Source organism: Argiope bruennichi, chromosome 11, assembly GCF_947563725.1.
Source record: "Argiope bruennichi chromosome 11, qqArgBrue1.1, whole genome shotgun sequence".
NCBI lineage: Eukaryota > Metazoa > Arthropoda > Arachnida > Araneae > Araneidae > Argiope > Argiope bruennichi.
In genome coordinates this window covers 90,955,111-90,973,332 of record NC_079161.1, presented here as the reverse complement: position 1 = coordinate 90,973,332, position 18,222 = coordinate 90,955,111, and the positions used below count along the sequence as shown (strand labels likewise).

The following is an 18,222-nucleotide window of genomic DNA, read 5'->3' as shown; positions in this document are numbered from 1 at the left end:
AAAGAATTAATGCAAAAATTAAGCCTGTTTTCTTTCTTGTATCTGTAACCTGTATCTTTCAAATATAATTATACTGTTTTTTGGTAAATCACATGTAATCTGGGGATTTTTTAAAATTTATTTATTGACTTCATTATTTCATTTAATAATTTGGTTGTCAAATGATATAGTTTTTCTGCGAAAATTTAGCTGAATATATTTTGTTCGGTATATTAAAAAAGGGTTCTAATATAAATGTTCGATTATTAATCTAGTTAATTCTTAAAAACATCCTTGGAATAATTAGTCCCATAATCTATACTTATATATAAAGCTCAATGTGTGTGTGTGTTGGCGCTCTACAGAAAAGACCATTTGGCCTACAGCTACCAAATTTGGTACGTGTATACCTTGGAGGTCGGGAATGTGCACCTGGGGTCCTTTTTTTGAAATTTTAATTATTAATTAAAAACTAACTTTCCTGCCAAAAAAAATCCTTTCATTTTCCCCACCGCCAAATGAGTAAGGCTTCAGTTTTTTTTTCCAACAGCAATGAGGCAAGGGCTAACATTTTTCAGCCGATTATTTCAAACGATTCTGTTTATTTTTTTTAATGTTTTATGCATTTAAAATTAAACATTGTTAATGAATCGATCTTTCAGATTCATTCTGAAGTACTTTTGAATTAAAATAAAAATGATTAAAGGAAATTAAAAATTTCTAATCTACATAGCGTTACCCCAACTGGCGTAGAAAAATTCAAGCATTTGCGTTACCGTAACTGGCGTTGAAAATTCACGCATGCGTATTATATTCTGATTGTTTACGTTTCAACGGAAGTGGACTTAATTTAAATTACTTTTAGGTTAGTTGTATGCTTTTGTAATTAAATTGTATTTATGTTAGTTTAAGTTCATCGTTTTTTAAGTAATTTTTTACCATGTTTTCGACCGATTATTTTAAACGATTCTATTTATTTTCTTAGTGTTTGATGCATTTAAAATTAAACTTTGTTAATTAATAGACCTGCTCATGATGAATCTGAAAAAATTTTTTTGGCAAATTTTTGAGATATTACATAAATTAAGAAAGATATTCTTTAGTGCCCATAAGGTTTAAATGCTCAGTGACTCTGTTTTCAGTAATCATATTACAAAAAAAAATGCTTTGTTTCAGTAAAAAATATTATTATATTAATTGCAGATTAATCCTTTCCACTTTAATTTAAAGCATAAATTCTACGGGTGCTAACAGAAAATTGGAGAGATACAGATTACGTTATGACTGAAGGCCTTTATAATATTCTGAGTGAATTGAAATTTGGTTTTAAAATATTTTAATGAAGAAACTGTTAAAGTAGGAATTACATAAAATAGTTAATTATTAAAATTTTAACGAGCATTAAGATTGGCGAACCGGCTGGTCGCCAAAGACGGCTAGTTATAAATATAATAATAATTCCTATAATTTTATATATTAAAATCATTCAATTTTTAAATATCTGTTTATATCTGAGATACAGACAGTACAGTATGAGATAAATCCATATCTTAATTACTATCAAAAATATTACATTAACGGAATTTAATGACATGTAGAATAAATAAACCTATTAAATATGATAAGTTGCGATTTGCTTTTGTGGTGAATAGCTTATAAGCCAGTTAACAGCTACGCTACCCGAGCAATTGCTTTTGTATCCTGGTCATGTTACTGGGCTGCGAACCACAAGGTCTCATGTACTATCCTCGCCCATCGCAATCCGCCACACTTTCAACGTTTGTAATATGCATATTTCTTGAATTTCGAACATTTATACATTGTCGCTAGGGATTGCAATACCGGTATACCGGGATACCGAATACCGGTATTTTGAGCCATTTGTACAATTTTGTAATACCGGTATTCAAAAGTTTAAATACCGGTTTTTCGGTATTAACTAGAAATTTTTTAAATTGTCTCCACTATATGTTCAGGTAACGCGAACATAGCAAAATAGTATCTGCTTTTGTTTTTATGTCTCCCTAACGGGGGAAATTAATTAGCTAATTAATGGCTTAATTAATTGCTTAAATCTAAATTAGCGAAACATGGATTATCCCTGGAAGAAAATATTGCATCCATAACCACTGATGGAGCAACAGTTTTGAAAAAAGTTGGAAAGTTGATTGGTGCAAATCAGCAGTTGTGCTATGCACATGGAATTCAATTAGGAGTAATAGATGTGTTATACCGAAAAAATAAAGAACAGAAGAATCCAAATATTGTGGATATAAAAATTTCGGATTCCAACTTTGAAAAGAGTAAGAGTAAGAGTGATATTGACAATGAAGATAATCACAATGTAATTGTTGAAGAAGATATTGCTAATGAGGATGAAATATTAACCTATCAAGAATTGCTTCCTATAATTTATAAAATTCGAAAAATTGTTAAGATATTTAAACGTTCCCCTATAAAAAGGATATATTACTAAAATATATACTAACTGAAAATAAAACAGAATATATGTTAATATTAGATTTTAAAACACGTTGGAACAGTTTACTCCTAATGATGGAACGATTTTTGAAACTGGGAAATCCAATCAAAAAAGCAATAATCGACTTGTAAATTAATTTTTCAGATAGTGAATTCGACTTAATATCCAGAACTGTATCAGCTCTACTTCCAATAAAACTGACTACTGAGGTATTATGTCGGAGAAATGATAATTTATTAACAGCTAATGCAACAATAAATTTCGTGTTGCAGTCACTGAAAGAACAGCACACATCACTATCTGAAGAATTATATATTACATTGAAAAATCGCACAGAAGAAAGACATACTGAAATAGAAAATGTCTTATGGTATTTATATAATTATAATGATTTAAAAAATGAAAATGAAGAAAAGAAAATAACCAATTCAAATCTGATTAAGTTTATAATAAATTTTCTTAAAATTTTTTACCCACAAACTTATCCACATTCGGAAGAATTCGGTTCAGTTATCGAAAATTATGATGTCACTACTATCGATAGTGAAAAGGAATTGTCTCTTGAATAAAAATTAGAATTAGTGATAAATAAAATTTCAACGAACCAAAATACAATACAGAAATCAACTACATCCAAAACCATCCGACGGGAAATTGATTTATTTGAAGATGAGGGATTTAGAGGTAAATACTTGGAAAAAGTATATCGCGCATTGCTAACAGTAACACCAACTAGCGTAGATGCCGAAAGACCGTTTTCGACAGCTGGTAATTTTTGCACAAAATTACTTTTCAGGCTTAATGACAGTACAATTCATGCAATATGTTTTTTAAGATCACATTTCAAAAATTTGTAATACTACCACAGACTGAATAGTGATATTTACCCTTTTTTGAGATTTAAATAAATAAGATGTTTCTTTACTTTTTTGTGATTATATACTGTTATAATTTATAGGTTACAAATTATTTTTTGTGATATTTACACTCTCAAACAAAACTGGCAAATAAAACAAAGAAACACCTGTGTTTTCTTTCTTTTTCTAAAATTTGTAATACCGGTATTAAAACCGGTATCCCGGTATTAAGATTTAAAAAATACCGAATACCGGTATTGAAATTTTGGTCCGGTATTGCAATCCCTAATTGTCGCAATCAAAAATTATTCGTTTAGAACATGAACTATGATAAAACTTTTCATGTAGCATGAAAGAGAACTGATTTACATTTATAGGAAAATGATATGCACCACTTTCTTTATATGTCCGAAAGATAAAGTGGTATAGAATTTCATGGTAAATGTAATAGGAATAGACTATATTGATAGAGAAATGCAAGAATAAAAGGAAAAAGAATAAAAATCGATCTTTTTTTTCTCTTAATCTCTATTGGTACAAAATAATAATTTTATTACAAAAATGAATATTTTTTCAAACAAATAAAAAAAGGAGGGATTTTATTTCTTTCAATCAAACAAAAAAAAACTCATTTTGACGCTTTGAGCATAACGGCGATATAGGTTCTGGTGCACTCCAAGCAATTTTAGATGCTCTTGTATACATAGAAACGCTCACCTAAATATAAACATAATTTTACAAATGCGTGGAAGAAGATAAAAAAATATCATTAAAAAAAACTTTTTTTTTTAACCCGATATACATATTTTATACACGGGGAGAAGCCATATGACGACGCGTCAGTTTACATCGCAACACAATAGCATTTTTTTCCTGAGAGATTTTACAAAGAGACTCTGATAAGTTTTTCTTTGATACATGTGTACTAAGGAAAGGAAATCTTAAGTATCTTTGAAGCGAATGCGTGGTATTAAGGATCTTTATCCCTCGTTTGGAGCGTGGGAAGCAAAAAATCATCAATTTTTTAGGGGACATGTTGAAAATAATTTTTAAAAAATGGAATTTGGTTCATAAAATAAAAAAAAATATTTTGGCATAAAGTAACATTTGTCTACTTGATATATATATATATATATATATATATATATATATATATATATATATATATATATATATATATATATATATATATATATATATATATATAATCTTCTGTTATAAATTTTCTCTGAGAATATTTTATTATGCTTCAAAATCAATAATGACATGTAAAATGAAATTTTACAGATGATTTTTATTTCGTGTGTCAAGAAAATATTTTCACTAACATCCAAAGAATATCAAAATCATGTATATCTATAAATGGAAAAGACCAATCAAAGTCATATATAAGTATAAAGAAAATTTAATCATCGTCCATTAACCAAAATTTGTTAATCGGGTAATTGTGAATATATATCTATGTATACGATCTAATGCATGTGTTTTACCACAATCCTTATAGTATTTTACTGTACTCACTATACATATTGAATTTGCCCATAGTATCAGGATTTTGTCCTTGAGTATCAGGAAAGACGGGAGAGAGAAATTTATTGCTATTGCAAGAATAAAAGAACGCGTAAATAATGAGAAGGAACATGCCTTACCATTTATCAGGTTAAAAAAGGAGGGACGGGTGGGAGTTGGAGTTTTTTTCTATTTATTTGCTAAAATTTTGAATCATATTTGTATTTTGCATATCTTTAATATAAATGTTAATCGTGCTGCTGAACTCTGTGTTTTTTTTTAACTTTCTTGCATGCGTAGTATAGGGCAAGTACAATAATTGTCGAAAAATTCAAACTCGAAACCCACGTCTAAATCTTCAAGTTTTAGACCTCCCTGAAATATAAAATCACATTTTTGGAAAATGTCCATCCGTCTGTTTGTGACAAAGATAACTCAAAAACGGCTTGAGCTAGACGGTTGAAGTTTGGTATATTATCTTTACATCAAACTTGCAGATTTCTATCAAATTTTATGTAAAATTTGATATTTCGTTTTGGTTGTTTATTGTGTTAAAATTAATTTTTTTCTGGAAAAGACGTCCTCTGGTGGACATTTGGAACTAATTTTTTTTTCTTTTCGAAATTCCGTGAGCCCATCTCGTGTATAGTCTATATACCAAATGTCGTTGCAATCCGTTCACGTTTGCGTTGCAGGATGCTGTTTATACGGGAAGTTTAATTATAATTACCCTGTGCATGTGATAATTGAAAAACGCAATGACATAAATATATCAAATTAGGTATGGAATTTTGTGACTACAAGAGTAGTTTTGAGTCAAATTTTTGCTTCCGTCGATTGAGGAAAAATGTGTCTAAACACAAATCCGATTTTTGGATACTATTAACTCATGCCAGGGATTAAGAATGACACCAAAAATTTGTTTAATAGAGTGTAAAAGTGCTAAATTTACACCAAAAATTTGTTTAATAGAGTGTAAAAGTGCTAAATTTACACCAAAAATTTGTTTAATAGAGTGTAAAAGTGCCAAATTTACACCAAAAATTTGTTTAATAGAGTGTAAAAGTGCTAAATTTACACCAAAAATTTGTTTAATAGAGTGTAAAAGTGCTAAATGTACACCAAAAATTTGTTTAATAGAGTGTAAAAGTGCTAAATGTACACCAAAAATTTGTTTAATAGAGTGTAAAAGTGCTAAATGTACACCAAAAATTTGTTTAATAGAGTGTAAAAGTGCTAAATGTACACCAAAAATTTGTTTAATAGAGTGTAAAAGTGCTAAATGTACACCAAAAATTTGTTTAATAGAGTGTAAAAGTGCTAAATGTACACCAAAAATTTGTTTAATTGAGTGTAAAAGTGCTAAATGTACACCAAAAATTTGTTTAATAGAGTGTAAAAGTGCTAAATGTACACCAAAAATTTGTTTAATAGAGTGTAAAAGTGCTAAATTTACACCAAAAAATTTGTTTAATAGAGTGTAAAAATGCTAAATTTACACCAAAAGTTCAAATTTCGTAGCTATTGTATACCATTGTCATCTAAGGCGTTCTCTGGCAGGACAAATGTATTAGAGAGTGTGCAATAAAGTTTTGGTGGGACCATAACGAACTCTCCACAAGAAAATGCTACGATAGTCAAATAAGAAACCTCCAGATTTTGACAAATCTCCATGTTTATATCTTTTCTTAAAAAATATCCCAAAATTACGCTTTTAGCTCATTTGCATGTGAATATAATCCATCAAAAAGGAAAGGCATGGGGAAATGGATAGGGCGAGTTCGGCTTTAATTACCAATCAGTTCAGTTATCAGTTTCCCTTAAACCAATCAATGATCACCTCACAGAATAATTAACATCGGATTCGCGAATCTTTCAGCCTTGATTGAAATGGTCTAAAATCGTCAAAAATAATGATTTTCGAAGCTTTTTAAATCATTCAGTTTGAGTAGAAGAAGAGTGTAGCTTTCTTTTTTGTTTAAAATATTACAGCTTCTAAAATGTTTTTGTAACTATATGACACCAGTATTATCAAGTAGACATTTATTGATTCAAACAACAAAGATTATATTCATTTACGTTATTTAAAGCATTTTCCTATTCGAAATATATGTCTACAAAGCTTTAGAAATAAGTTATTTGGCCATTATTTGAATAACTGTCAGCGGGCTTGTAAAGTGCCTTAAATCACAACACAACAACTACAGTTTTGAATAACAAATTTAGGATATAATTCATCACCGGACAAACATTCGAATTCTTTTTCAGTTCTGTGCATTATTCGACAAAATAAATATAAAGCATAGTTCATTGTTCGCGTATACTGGAAATCCCATAGAAAAACACTACCGCTGGTACAGAATACGAAATAATTATTTCATAGAGAGCTGAAATAAAACATAATAAAATTATAACTTTAAAATTGCATTTTATGACGAGATTTTTCCATTTCCGAAATATTATTATCTTATCATAATGAAAAATGTAGTATTTCTCTTTCAGTTATTTATATATTTTTTTCATTCGATATTGTCCCATTTGGGGTAATTTGCCGATGAACAAGCCTTATCAGTATTGGGTTAAGTGCGATTTGTTGTTAGATCAACGCCTCTCATTTTGAGATTATCTTAAATTTTATCTTTCGGGGGAATTGTCGCAGTCTGTAGTGTTTGAAAGAAAGAAGATTTGCTTTCATAATTTCAGATCTTACAATAAAAAATAATATTTGAGGTTACCTGGAATTCCGTGATTTGATAAGAATTTATCGTTATTCGAATTTTTGCAGGTATAAATAAGAATTTTTCCCCCTGGGTGAAGTCCATACAAATCTCATTTAGAGACGGAAATCCGAGATTTGGTCACGATATTCCATCAGCTAAACCCTGGGAATTAATAAGTAAATAAAATGAAGAGATTTGAATTTTTAGTCCATAACATCGTTACGTGACCGTGCTTTAGATTTAATTTCTCTCTTTTTATTTCATTTTTAAAATTCGTAGTACGTATGCATATATGTTTGTATTTATGTAGGAGCAATGAAGCACACAGACACACAAAGAATCGATTTAATATCATCCCTTTGTGTAATGATATAAATCCAGTATTTTTTTTTCGCGTGACTATTTTAAGCCAAGTTTTTGCACGGGAGCTTCTGAGGGTAAAGACCCCTGAGCGTCCGAGGTCAGAAGTCTGACTTCCAGCTCATATGAAGAAGAAACACGCACACACTCGTTTTCACAACCCCTTTTCACAGGGGGGGGGGGCATTCACGCACCTCACTGATTAGAGAACAACCATGCCCGAACCAGGACTGGAACCCGGGACGCCTAGATCACGGGGAAGACGCGATACCCCTAGACTAGGACGCCGGCAAATTCAATAATTAAAACAGTAAAAAGTATTGCTGCAAAATACGCTTAAAAAATGCAAACCTTTTTTTAAATTAGTGAAAAATATTACGCAAAAATAACGCAAAAGTATGTTAAAATTTTAAATTATGTTATTCTTTTTAAATTCTAAACATGTTCAAAACTTATATGAGAAAAGGTGAAAATTTTGATTAATTTTTAATAAAAAGTATCATTGAAATTTTGAAAAAAATTTTCCAAGTGACCATCTTTCATCTAAAAACAAATTAGTTGACAAATTTGGTAGTTGTTTGTCCAAAAATAGCAGAGTATAAGAACCATTTTTGATGAGAAATTTCGCAATTTACAAATAGTATGGCAGCCAATAAATATTATCCTTATGATAATCCCAAATGATTTCGAATAATGAATGAATATTATCATTATCCGAAACTTTGTCCGAAACCAGCTCCAACAGTCAATCTACCCTCTGAAATTATACAGTAAAGCTAAACTGCCATATTTCTTCAATATCATGAAGGAAATTAAGAAAATTCTTACAAAAATTCCTAACATCAAGAAAGTCCCTAAAAAATGCAATAAACGGAAGACAATGCTTCAAAACTTTCCATTCTTGGGGAAGAACTTACTACGAATATTTAATAGTTTCGTTTTTTGGCTCTTGCACTGGAATTCAAGTGTAAATTATTGCAGCCCCTATGTTATATTTAATTTTCATCATGGTCTAAGGTCAGTCTTTGATATTGTTGACGGAATATTTTCATTTTTTAGAGAAAAGTCAGGCAAATAAATAAACTTCAACAGCTTCAAAATATTCCGTTATTTGATATAACTGTTGTTTCTTATGGTACTTGCCATGGACAAGACCGCTGTTACGCAGACACCGATTTTAAGCCGGTGGGGGAGCGTCTCTTATTTTTATAGTAGCGCCATCTAGGGCCAAGAGAACGGCTTAGCTACACACACGTCACAGCCTTTTTTACGGGGCGAACTTCACTCACTCATCCACAGATCGTAATTTAGACCTGAATCAGAGAACGATCACCCCTGATCCAGTATCCCCAGTGGTATTACTCCCGACATGGAGGACTTTGTGACCACAATAGATTTATACGTGCACCAACCACCACATACGGAGAGTCTTTGGTCGGCGGGGTTCGAACTCTTAACCAAGGGACGCGAATCCAACGCTCTACAAACCAGCCTATCCCGGGCCACACTGGATATAACTAAAGCCCATAGCACGACATCCACAGACACAATTCGAATTCTCAGTGATTGTCCCCCAATCGATAAAATTATTAAAAGACAAAACGAGGCGACTAAGTTAATTAGGAAAGCAAAGAATGCAGAATATACAGATAATAAGTGCAACTTTGATTTTGAAGCATCTATCCTACCATGGGAAATCAAAAGAATTACATGGAGCTGCTATGTGGATTGTTATGGCTAAAGGTAATAGTATCTATACAGATGGTTAAAATTTTGGGGGCGGGAGGCTTTTGTATGGTACAAAAATGAACAAGAAAAAGAATCTAGAAAATTTAGATTGAATGACAATGCAATTGTTTTTACGGCAGAAGTGGTAGCAATCAGAAATGCTCTAGAGTTTGTCGCTCAACGCAATATAAAAGGGGTGAAGATAATTTATGACTCCAGATCGGCTTTAATGGACCTTGATTCCTTTAGTGAAACAAAAAAATAAATAATAATATTGGTTAACCAAAAGAAAAAGCTGCTGAAATTGGGTGTGAAATGATTTGGATCAGAGCTCATCAGGGGTATATTGGAAATGAAAAAGTAGATACACTAGCCAAGGAAGTGTAGGAACAGATTGTGAGTAACGCAACTCATCATCGCAAGTTATTGTGGTTCACACGTAACTAAATATTATAAATAATTATTAATGTTTTGTATTTGTTTAATTGTTATAATTGTTCATGTTTGTTTTTGAAATAATTGCATCAAAAATATTTTATATATTATTTTTGTGTTAAATGAAACTATTTTTCTGCTGTTGCATCTGGCAACGAGAATTATATTGTAAAAATAAATAGAACGAGTGAGATGCTCGCCGTTGCTTGGATTTGACGTAGTTTGTGTTTTCATTTTAATTTCTTTAAAATACTTTAAATCGTTGGTCGTAATATCCTAAAATAAGAAATGTTTATTTTATGTATCGAGCGTTTACAATCTGCACATTAAAACGCAGAGTCATACGCCGATAAAGTGGTGACCCGGAAACAGGACTGCAATGGCGACCAGCGAAAAAGACGAACCGAAACTAAGTGCAGCGGATACAGCATCTAATGGTGAAGTAGCCAAGGTTAGTGTAAAAATTCCTCTATTTTGGACAGAAAAGCCAGAAATTTGGTTTTACCAAGTGGAGGCGCAATTTTCCATTAGTGGTATTAAATCAGAGGAAACAAAATTTCATTATTTAATTGCGCAGATGGAACCAAAATTTGTTGAAAATTTATGGGATATAGTCACTGATGCTAATGAAAATAAATATACCGCTGCGAAGGAGAGATTGCTGAATACCTTTAAAGAAAGCGAAAATAGACGTATTCAGCGGCTCGTGTCAGAAATGGAGTTAGGCGATTTACGGCCAACTCAACTACTTCAAAAAATGCGTAGTTTGGCGACAGATGGGATTTCGAATAATGTGTTGAAAACTCTATTTCTTCAAAAAATGCCGGATTCCATCCGAAATATCCTAATCGTCAGCAATGAAGATATCCGGAAACTTGCCGAAATGGCTGACCGTATTGTAGAAATGCATCCGAATCGGGAAATATATGCTACATCTAGAGGTGATATACAGCAGGATAGTGAAATAAATAGTTTACGTTCGCAGATAGTTTCTTTAGAGCGTAAAATCAACCGCTTACAACTTGAACGCAGTCGTTCAAAGAGCAGAGCTGCTAATAAAAACAATCGGGGGCGCAGCGCGTCTCGTAAACGATTTAATCCTGCTGGTAAGTACTGTTTTTATCATTATAAATTTGGAGCAAAATGTTATCCTGATAAATGCAAGAAACCTTGCGAGTGGAAAAATGCAAATTCGGAAAGCTAGCATCAGCAGCAGACTTAACGGTGAGTTCTGCTGCGGAAGTAAATCAGGATTTCCGTAAATACCGTCTATTTGTCTTTGACAAAACAACGGGTTTGCGTTTTCTTGTGGACAGTGGAGCTGATGTTAGTATTATTCCCAATACCGCAAAAAAAATTTCAACTAGTGACTATAAATTATATGCTGCAAATGGAACTGAAATTGAAACATATGGAACGAAAGTATTAACCCTTGATTTGGGATTACGTCGTGAATTCCAATGGCCTTTTGTCATAGCAAATATCAAACAGCCAATTTTAGGAGCAGATTTCCTAAATCGTTTCCATTTGTTAGTTGACGTTAAGAATAAAACATTAATTGATGGAATAACTAACCTCTCTACTCAAGGTAAAGTTGCACCTGCCTTAAACGTCAGTGTAAATACAATGTACAGTGCCTGTAAATATTCAGATTTATTGTATTTGTACCCATCTATTACAAAACCCAATTTTTTTTGTTTCTGATGTAAAGCATACTATAAAACACCACATAGAAACTAGGGGACCACCAGTGTACTCTAAAGCAAGGCGATTAGATCCGAAGAAATTAGAAACTGCTAAACAGGAATTTAAGTTTATGCTGGACAATAATATTATTCGTCCATCTAAATCAGAGTGGGCCAGTCCACTGCATATGGTCTCGAAGAAAGATGGATCTATCCGACCATGCGGGGACTACAGAAGGTTGAATGACCAAACACTCCCAGATAGATATCCAATTCCTAGACTCGAAGATTTTCAGCACATTTTGCCAAACAAAGTCATATTTTCTAAAATTGACCTTTTTAAGGCCTATTTTCATATTCCCGTTGCAGAGGAGGACAAGAAAAAAACAGCTATTATTACACCATTTGGACTTTACGAATTTAACAGAATGAGTTTTGGTTTGCGGAATGCTCCGGCAACATTCCAAAGATTTATTCACGAAGTATTTCGAAATTTAGACTTTGTGTTTCCTTATTTAGATGATGTATTGATTGCCTCTTCTAGTGCAGAAGAGAAGAACATCGCTCACATCTCAATATAGTTTTTCAACGCTTAAACGATTACGGGCTTCGCATAAATGTCAGCAAATCAGTTTTCGGAGTTGATTCACTAGAATTTTTGGGCTATAAAATTTCGGCTAAAGGATCAAGGCCCCTGCATGAAAAAGTAAAGGTCATATTAGAGTATCCATTGCCAAATACCCTCTAAAAATTGCGTACATTTTTGGGTATTCTAAACTTCTATCGTCCATACATAAAAAATGCTGCGGAAACTCAAGCCCCTCTTCATGAATTTTTAAAAGGTGCCAAAAAGAAAGATCAGAGAAAAGTGCCTTGGAGTGAGGCAATTGTAAAATTATTTGAAAAATGCAAAATGGATATAGCAGAAGTTCCAATGTTGACATATCCAAATTCCGAATTCCAAATTCCACACAGACGCATCGGATTTGGCTATAGAAGCAGTTTTGCAACAACACGAACCTGATGGGTTGAAACCTATCGCATTTTTTTCAAAAAAGTTAAATGAGCCACAAACCAATTATTCGACGTACGATCGTGAACTTTTGGCTATTTATTTGTTCGTAAAACATTTTAAGCATTATTTGGAAGGTAGAGATTTCCAAATCTTCACTGATCATAAACCTTTGGTTTTTGCTTTTAAGCAAAAGAACGGCAAAGCGTCGCCAAGACAGTTGAGACATTTACAGTATATTTCTCAATTTACCCCAAATATATGTCATGTAAATGGTCAGGAAAATATTGTCGCAGATACATTATCGAGAATTGCTAATGTTAACCTGCCATCTATAGACTATGATCAAATTGCTGATGCCCGAATTGATGATGACGAACTGAAACAACTGCGACTTTACAGTAAATCCTTGAAATTTAAGCAGTGTCAACTTCCATCCGGAAAATCTTTATGGTGCGACACATCTACATCAAAGGTTAGACCTTTTATTCCAAAGCCTTTTCGTATGCGGATGTTTCAACAAATCCATTGTTTAGCTCATCCCGGAATTCGTACAACAGTTAAAGAAATATCATCACGATTCATTTGGTCTTCACTGAAACAGGAAGTTCGCAACTGGACACGGGCATGTCTACATTGCCAAAAAAATAAAATTTCGTGGCATACAAAATCCGAATTTGGAACTTTTAAACCGCCTGATGATCGTTTTAGTGTAATTCATATTGATTTGATTGGGCCGTATTCTCCATCGGATGGATACATCTATTATTTGACATGCATCGATAGACACACATCTTGGATGGAAGTGGTTCCTTTACGGCAGATCACTGCTGAAGTTGTTGCACAAGCTTTTTACGAATGCTGGATAACACAATTTGGAGTACCTTCTCTCGTGGTTACGGATCGAGGAACTCAGTTTACTTCAGAATTATTCAGAAAATTAGCAATCATTTGTGGTGTAAAATTACGGCATACGACGTCTTATCATCCCCAAAGTAATGGAAAGATAGAACGCCTACATCGCACGCTAAAAGCAACCATTAGATGCCACAACTGTATTCGATGGACTGAGTCGTTGCCTACGGTTCTCATGGGTTTACGAGCTTCTCTTCGAGACGATTGTAGTTTTACAATAGCAGAAATGGTATTTGGTAAATCTATCAAATTACCTTGTGAATTTTTTGAAGATTCGAAAACTGTGTCCATTACAGATTCTTTTGTTGATAATCTGCGAAAACAGATGCAGATAGTAAAACCAAGAATACCCAAGCAAAAATGCAAACAACACATTTTTGTTCCACAAGATTTAAATACAGCTACTCACGTATTTCTTAGGATTGATCGCGTAAAAAAACCCTTAGAACCGCCATATGAAGGACCATTTTTAGTATTACAACGAACGCAAAAATTTTTCACGTTGTTAATCAAAGGTGAACATGTAAATATTTCTATTGATCGAATTAAACCAGCCTATAAGTTAACACATTTTGGCACTTCTGATGCTCCATTGCCATCAACTGTTAACAGTCCTGCATCTTGTGAACCCAAAAGAAGTGACTCAACTGAAAGGATGCAACATAAGAATGCATTAAGTGATTCAATAAAGGACGAGAAACTGCCTGCTTTAACCACACAAACACGTTGTGGAAGGAAAATAAAACGACCTGCGCGTTTTACAGACGATGCATAAAATGTTGTTCTAGTGCATTATATTCATATTAAATTTAAATGTCATTTTCATTTTTTTTTCTAATTAACGTAACTTCGTTACTGGCAAGGGAGTGATGTAGGAACAGATTGTGAATAACGCAACTCATCATCGCAAGTTATTGTGGTTCACACGTAACTAAATATTATAAATAATTATTAATGTTTTGTATTTGTTTAATTGTTATAATTGTTCATGTTTGTTTCTGAAGTAATTGCATCAAAAATATTTTATATATTATTTTTGTGTTAAATGAAACTATTTTTCTGCTGTTGCATCTGGCAACGAGAATTATATTGTAAAAATAAATAGAACGAGTGAGATGCTCGCCGTTGCTTGGATTTGACGTAGTTTGTGTTTTTATTTTAATTTCTTTAAAATACTTTAAATCGTTGGTCGTAATATCCTAAAATAAGAAATGTTTATTTTATGTATCGAGCGTTTACAATCTGCACATTAAAACGCAGAGTCATACGCCGATAGAAGCTTTAAACTTAGAAATCCAAGAAATACCTTTCCATGAGTCCAAACTCAAACTCAGAAATGAAGCTAAAAAAATAATAATTTAAGATTGGCAAGGAGAGAACAGCCTATCAACATTTTTAAAACGTTTTTGTTAACCGAGTTGAGAGTGATTTTTATATTAATCAATCATACACTGGCCATGGTATATTTTCAGTGCTTCAAAGTCGTTTCTTTGACAAAAGTTCCACTTGTCAGTGTGGCACCAAAAAAGGATCTATAAATCACGTTATCAAAGCCTTTACACTATGGAGAGAACACAGACTCAAATGGCCATGAAATTGGATGTCTCTTGACGTCGAAGAACTCATAAAAATTCCAGCCATTAAATCTTCTATTCGGGACATTTTGTCAAAGCTCTTTACTTTAGTTCTCACCTAAGGTAAAAAGTACACATGCATTTAATGTATTTTATGCATTTTTAATGTGTCAAAATTTAATAAGTAATGTAAAATGTAATATTTTTTTCTATGCTTTTTTTCTGTACCAATATGCGTTTTCTCAAGAGGATTCTTTGTTGTTTGCACATGTCCGATGTCATCAAATGTCATTTTTTTCCTTCGTGCTGGATGAGGTTGCCCATTGGCGGCCCTATTAAGTTTCCCGCAAGGCCTCTGGTTAGGTCGGGGTATTGTTTGCATTAAATGCACAATCGTGGAGAAGAAAAAGGAACCATCCAATTTTTTTCTACCATCATTCATTGTATAATCATTAAAAGATTTGTAATTTGTCACTCGCACTACTTCAAATCAATCAGAATAGTTTTTATATGATTTTACTTATTTTAATAGATATACAGGATGTGCACTCTTATTGCCACCCAGTAACTTATTTCTAAACTTTTAGTGGGATAGTACAATTGACAAAATGTTTATTTGTACACTTCAATTTTGGAATATTATAGCAAAATAAAATAAGGTAACTAAGTTAAAATTGCAGAAATATATTCTAGTGAGGTAAAATAATAATAAAATATCAACAAAAAAAACAATCACATAAACTTTAGTTGATTAATGAATAAAACTTTATAAAAACTATACAAAAAGAGTATTTGTACACTGACTTAGGGACAAATTTTAAGCATAATTATAATTATTTTGTAGAAATTTAATACTTTGTATGCATTCCATTGACTTTTACATTTGCTTCAAGACGTCTTGACATTGATTCTATTAACTTTTTGGTGGTCTCTTGATCTATTTCTTCCCAAGCTTCCATGAGTGCTTCTTTCAAACTATTTTTACTTGTAATATTTTTTTTCGGACTTGAGCATCCAATAGCATCCACACATTTTCAATTGGGTTTATATCCGGGGATTGTGGTGGAGTTTCAAGGCTTCTTGGCGCATTATAAAGCAACCATGTTTAGTATCGCAGTGTGTTTTGGATCGTTATCTTGTTAGAATAAGAAAGTGCCACCGATACCCAATTTTCTAGCACTGTCTAATAAGTTATGTTGCAACACATCAATGTAACCTAAAGCTGTCATTTTTGTGTCAATAAAGTGTAATTTTCCAACACCGCCATGAGCATACACAGCCTCAAACCATCACATTTCCACCACCATGTTTCAGTGTCTGAAGTACATTTTTACTATCAAGGGCTGTTTTATTTTTCGTCAGATTTTTCGGATACCAGGGGGAAAATTTTTTTATGTTGTTTGAATCAAAACACATATTTTTCAAAAAGTTACAAAATGCGATTGATAGCTCCAAAGAACAATATAAAAATCAGATTTTGTTATTTTTTAAGTAATATATTTATTTGCACAGACAATACTTCTCGACAAGATGATTTCTATGGCGCTAGAGTTTTCAACAAATAATTCCAAATGCAATCGCGCCATTATAAATCTATTATGTGGCTCAGTGGTTTTAATTATCTATGATCTAACATCTAAAATCTATATTCGAAGTCTCAAGAATCAAATATATCACTAAACACAGAGTGACATTTATTGACGGACACGAAAACATTCAAGAACCCAAAAATATTTATCATTACATCTATAATTGAACATAATAATAATAATAATAATAATAATAATAATAAAAAACCAAATGAAAGTTTTAGAAAAACTGCACATGCGCTAGTTTCCATGGCAACCATAGCTGGAAAGGGGAAAACACATCTCTAAGACGGAACATGATGTTTAAAGCATTTTTCTAATTTGAACTAAACATCTCTCTCTAACAGTTTAGAATTGAACTATCAAGCCGCTATAAGAGAAGACACTTTGTATAATATTAATACTTACTGTCAAAATTAAGTAAAATGTCTTTAATCTGTCATTTCAGACTTTACTTCGAAACGGCATAATTTCGACTCCTTAATCAAAATGCAATTACTTTTTACTTAAGTAAAATATGATGTATGAATCGATTTTGAAAAATTAAATTTCATAATAATTTTAGAATAATATTAGGCTTAATAAATAAATAAGAACTAATTTTGCAAGTTTTAGAAAAATTATATTTCCTTCACAGGAGCCGCCATCGAGAAAGACACGACTGATCTTAATTGGCTCGCTTGCTGCATTTGCTGTTTTGCTTCTAATAGTGTTGTTGGCTGTCTTTGTGCGTGCTAAAAAGAATGCGCCTGAAGTAGGACCTGTTCTGAATACAAAGGACAGGATAGAATGCCCGGGATTTAAAGGTGAGAGGCTAAATGAATTGCAATTCAAACAATATTGTAGATGAATAGAATTCGTACAAAATCTATTCTCATCAGTAGATTTATCATAGATGTTTTCCCCTTTACCATAGATTTGTATAAGAAGTGAATACCCCATATCCCATTTGTCATAGTACATATCTCATTTCTCATAGATTTGTATGAAAAATGAATAAATCTGACTCAAAAAATAGAAAATGTATTAATATTGTGATTATAAAGTACTTCAAATGGTAGTGTAAAACAAAAGTTTTAAATTTGTATATGGAAACGGTTTAGAAATGTGTATGTATTGTACTCATCTTCCTCAAAGCAATTGGAATGCAATACATTTCTGCCATTTTTTTTATCCCAATCATCAAAACAATTCCTAAAATCGTTTTTGTAAATCCCCTTCAGATTCGGGAGCGAATATCTTTTTATCAAATTAAGATGTTGAGTGCCGTGACACACATATTCGGGTGACAGCAGAAGTTATCATTTCAGCATAGATTTTGGTGCGAATACATCACGCTAATGTTTAGATAATATCTCCTTTATTTATATTGTTATT

General features: G+C 32.2%; 1 protein-coding gene across 2 annotated transcripts in view; it reads left to right on the top strand.

The window, feature by feature from the left end:
- LOC129957073 (maltase-glucoamylase-like) overlaps positions 1 to 18,222 on the top strand; it is a 77,434-nt gene that overhangs the window by 6,991 nt on the left and 52,221 nt on the right. For both annotated transcript variants that reach the window (XM_056069210.1, XM_056069209.1), the window contains one exon: positions 17,483 to 17,651. In XM_056069210.1, coding sequence (XP_055925185.1) covers positions 17,483 to 17,651 — 169 coding nt within the window. The remainder of the gene's footprint in view (positions 1 to 17,482; positions 17,652 to 18,222) is intronic.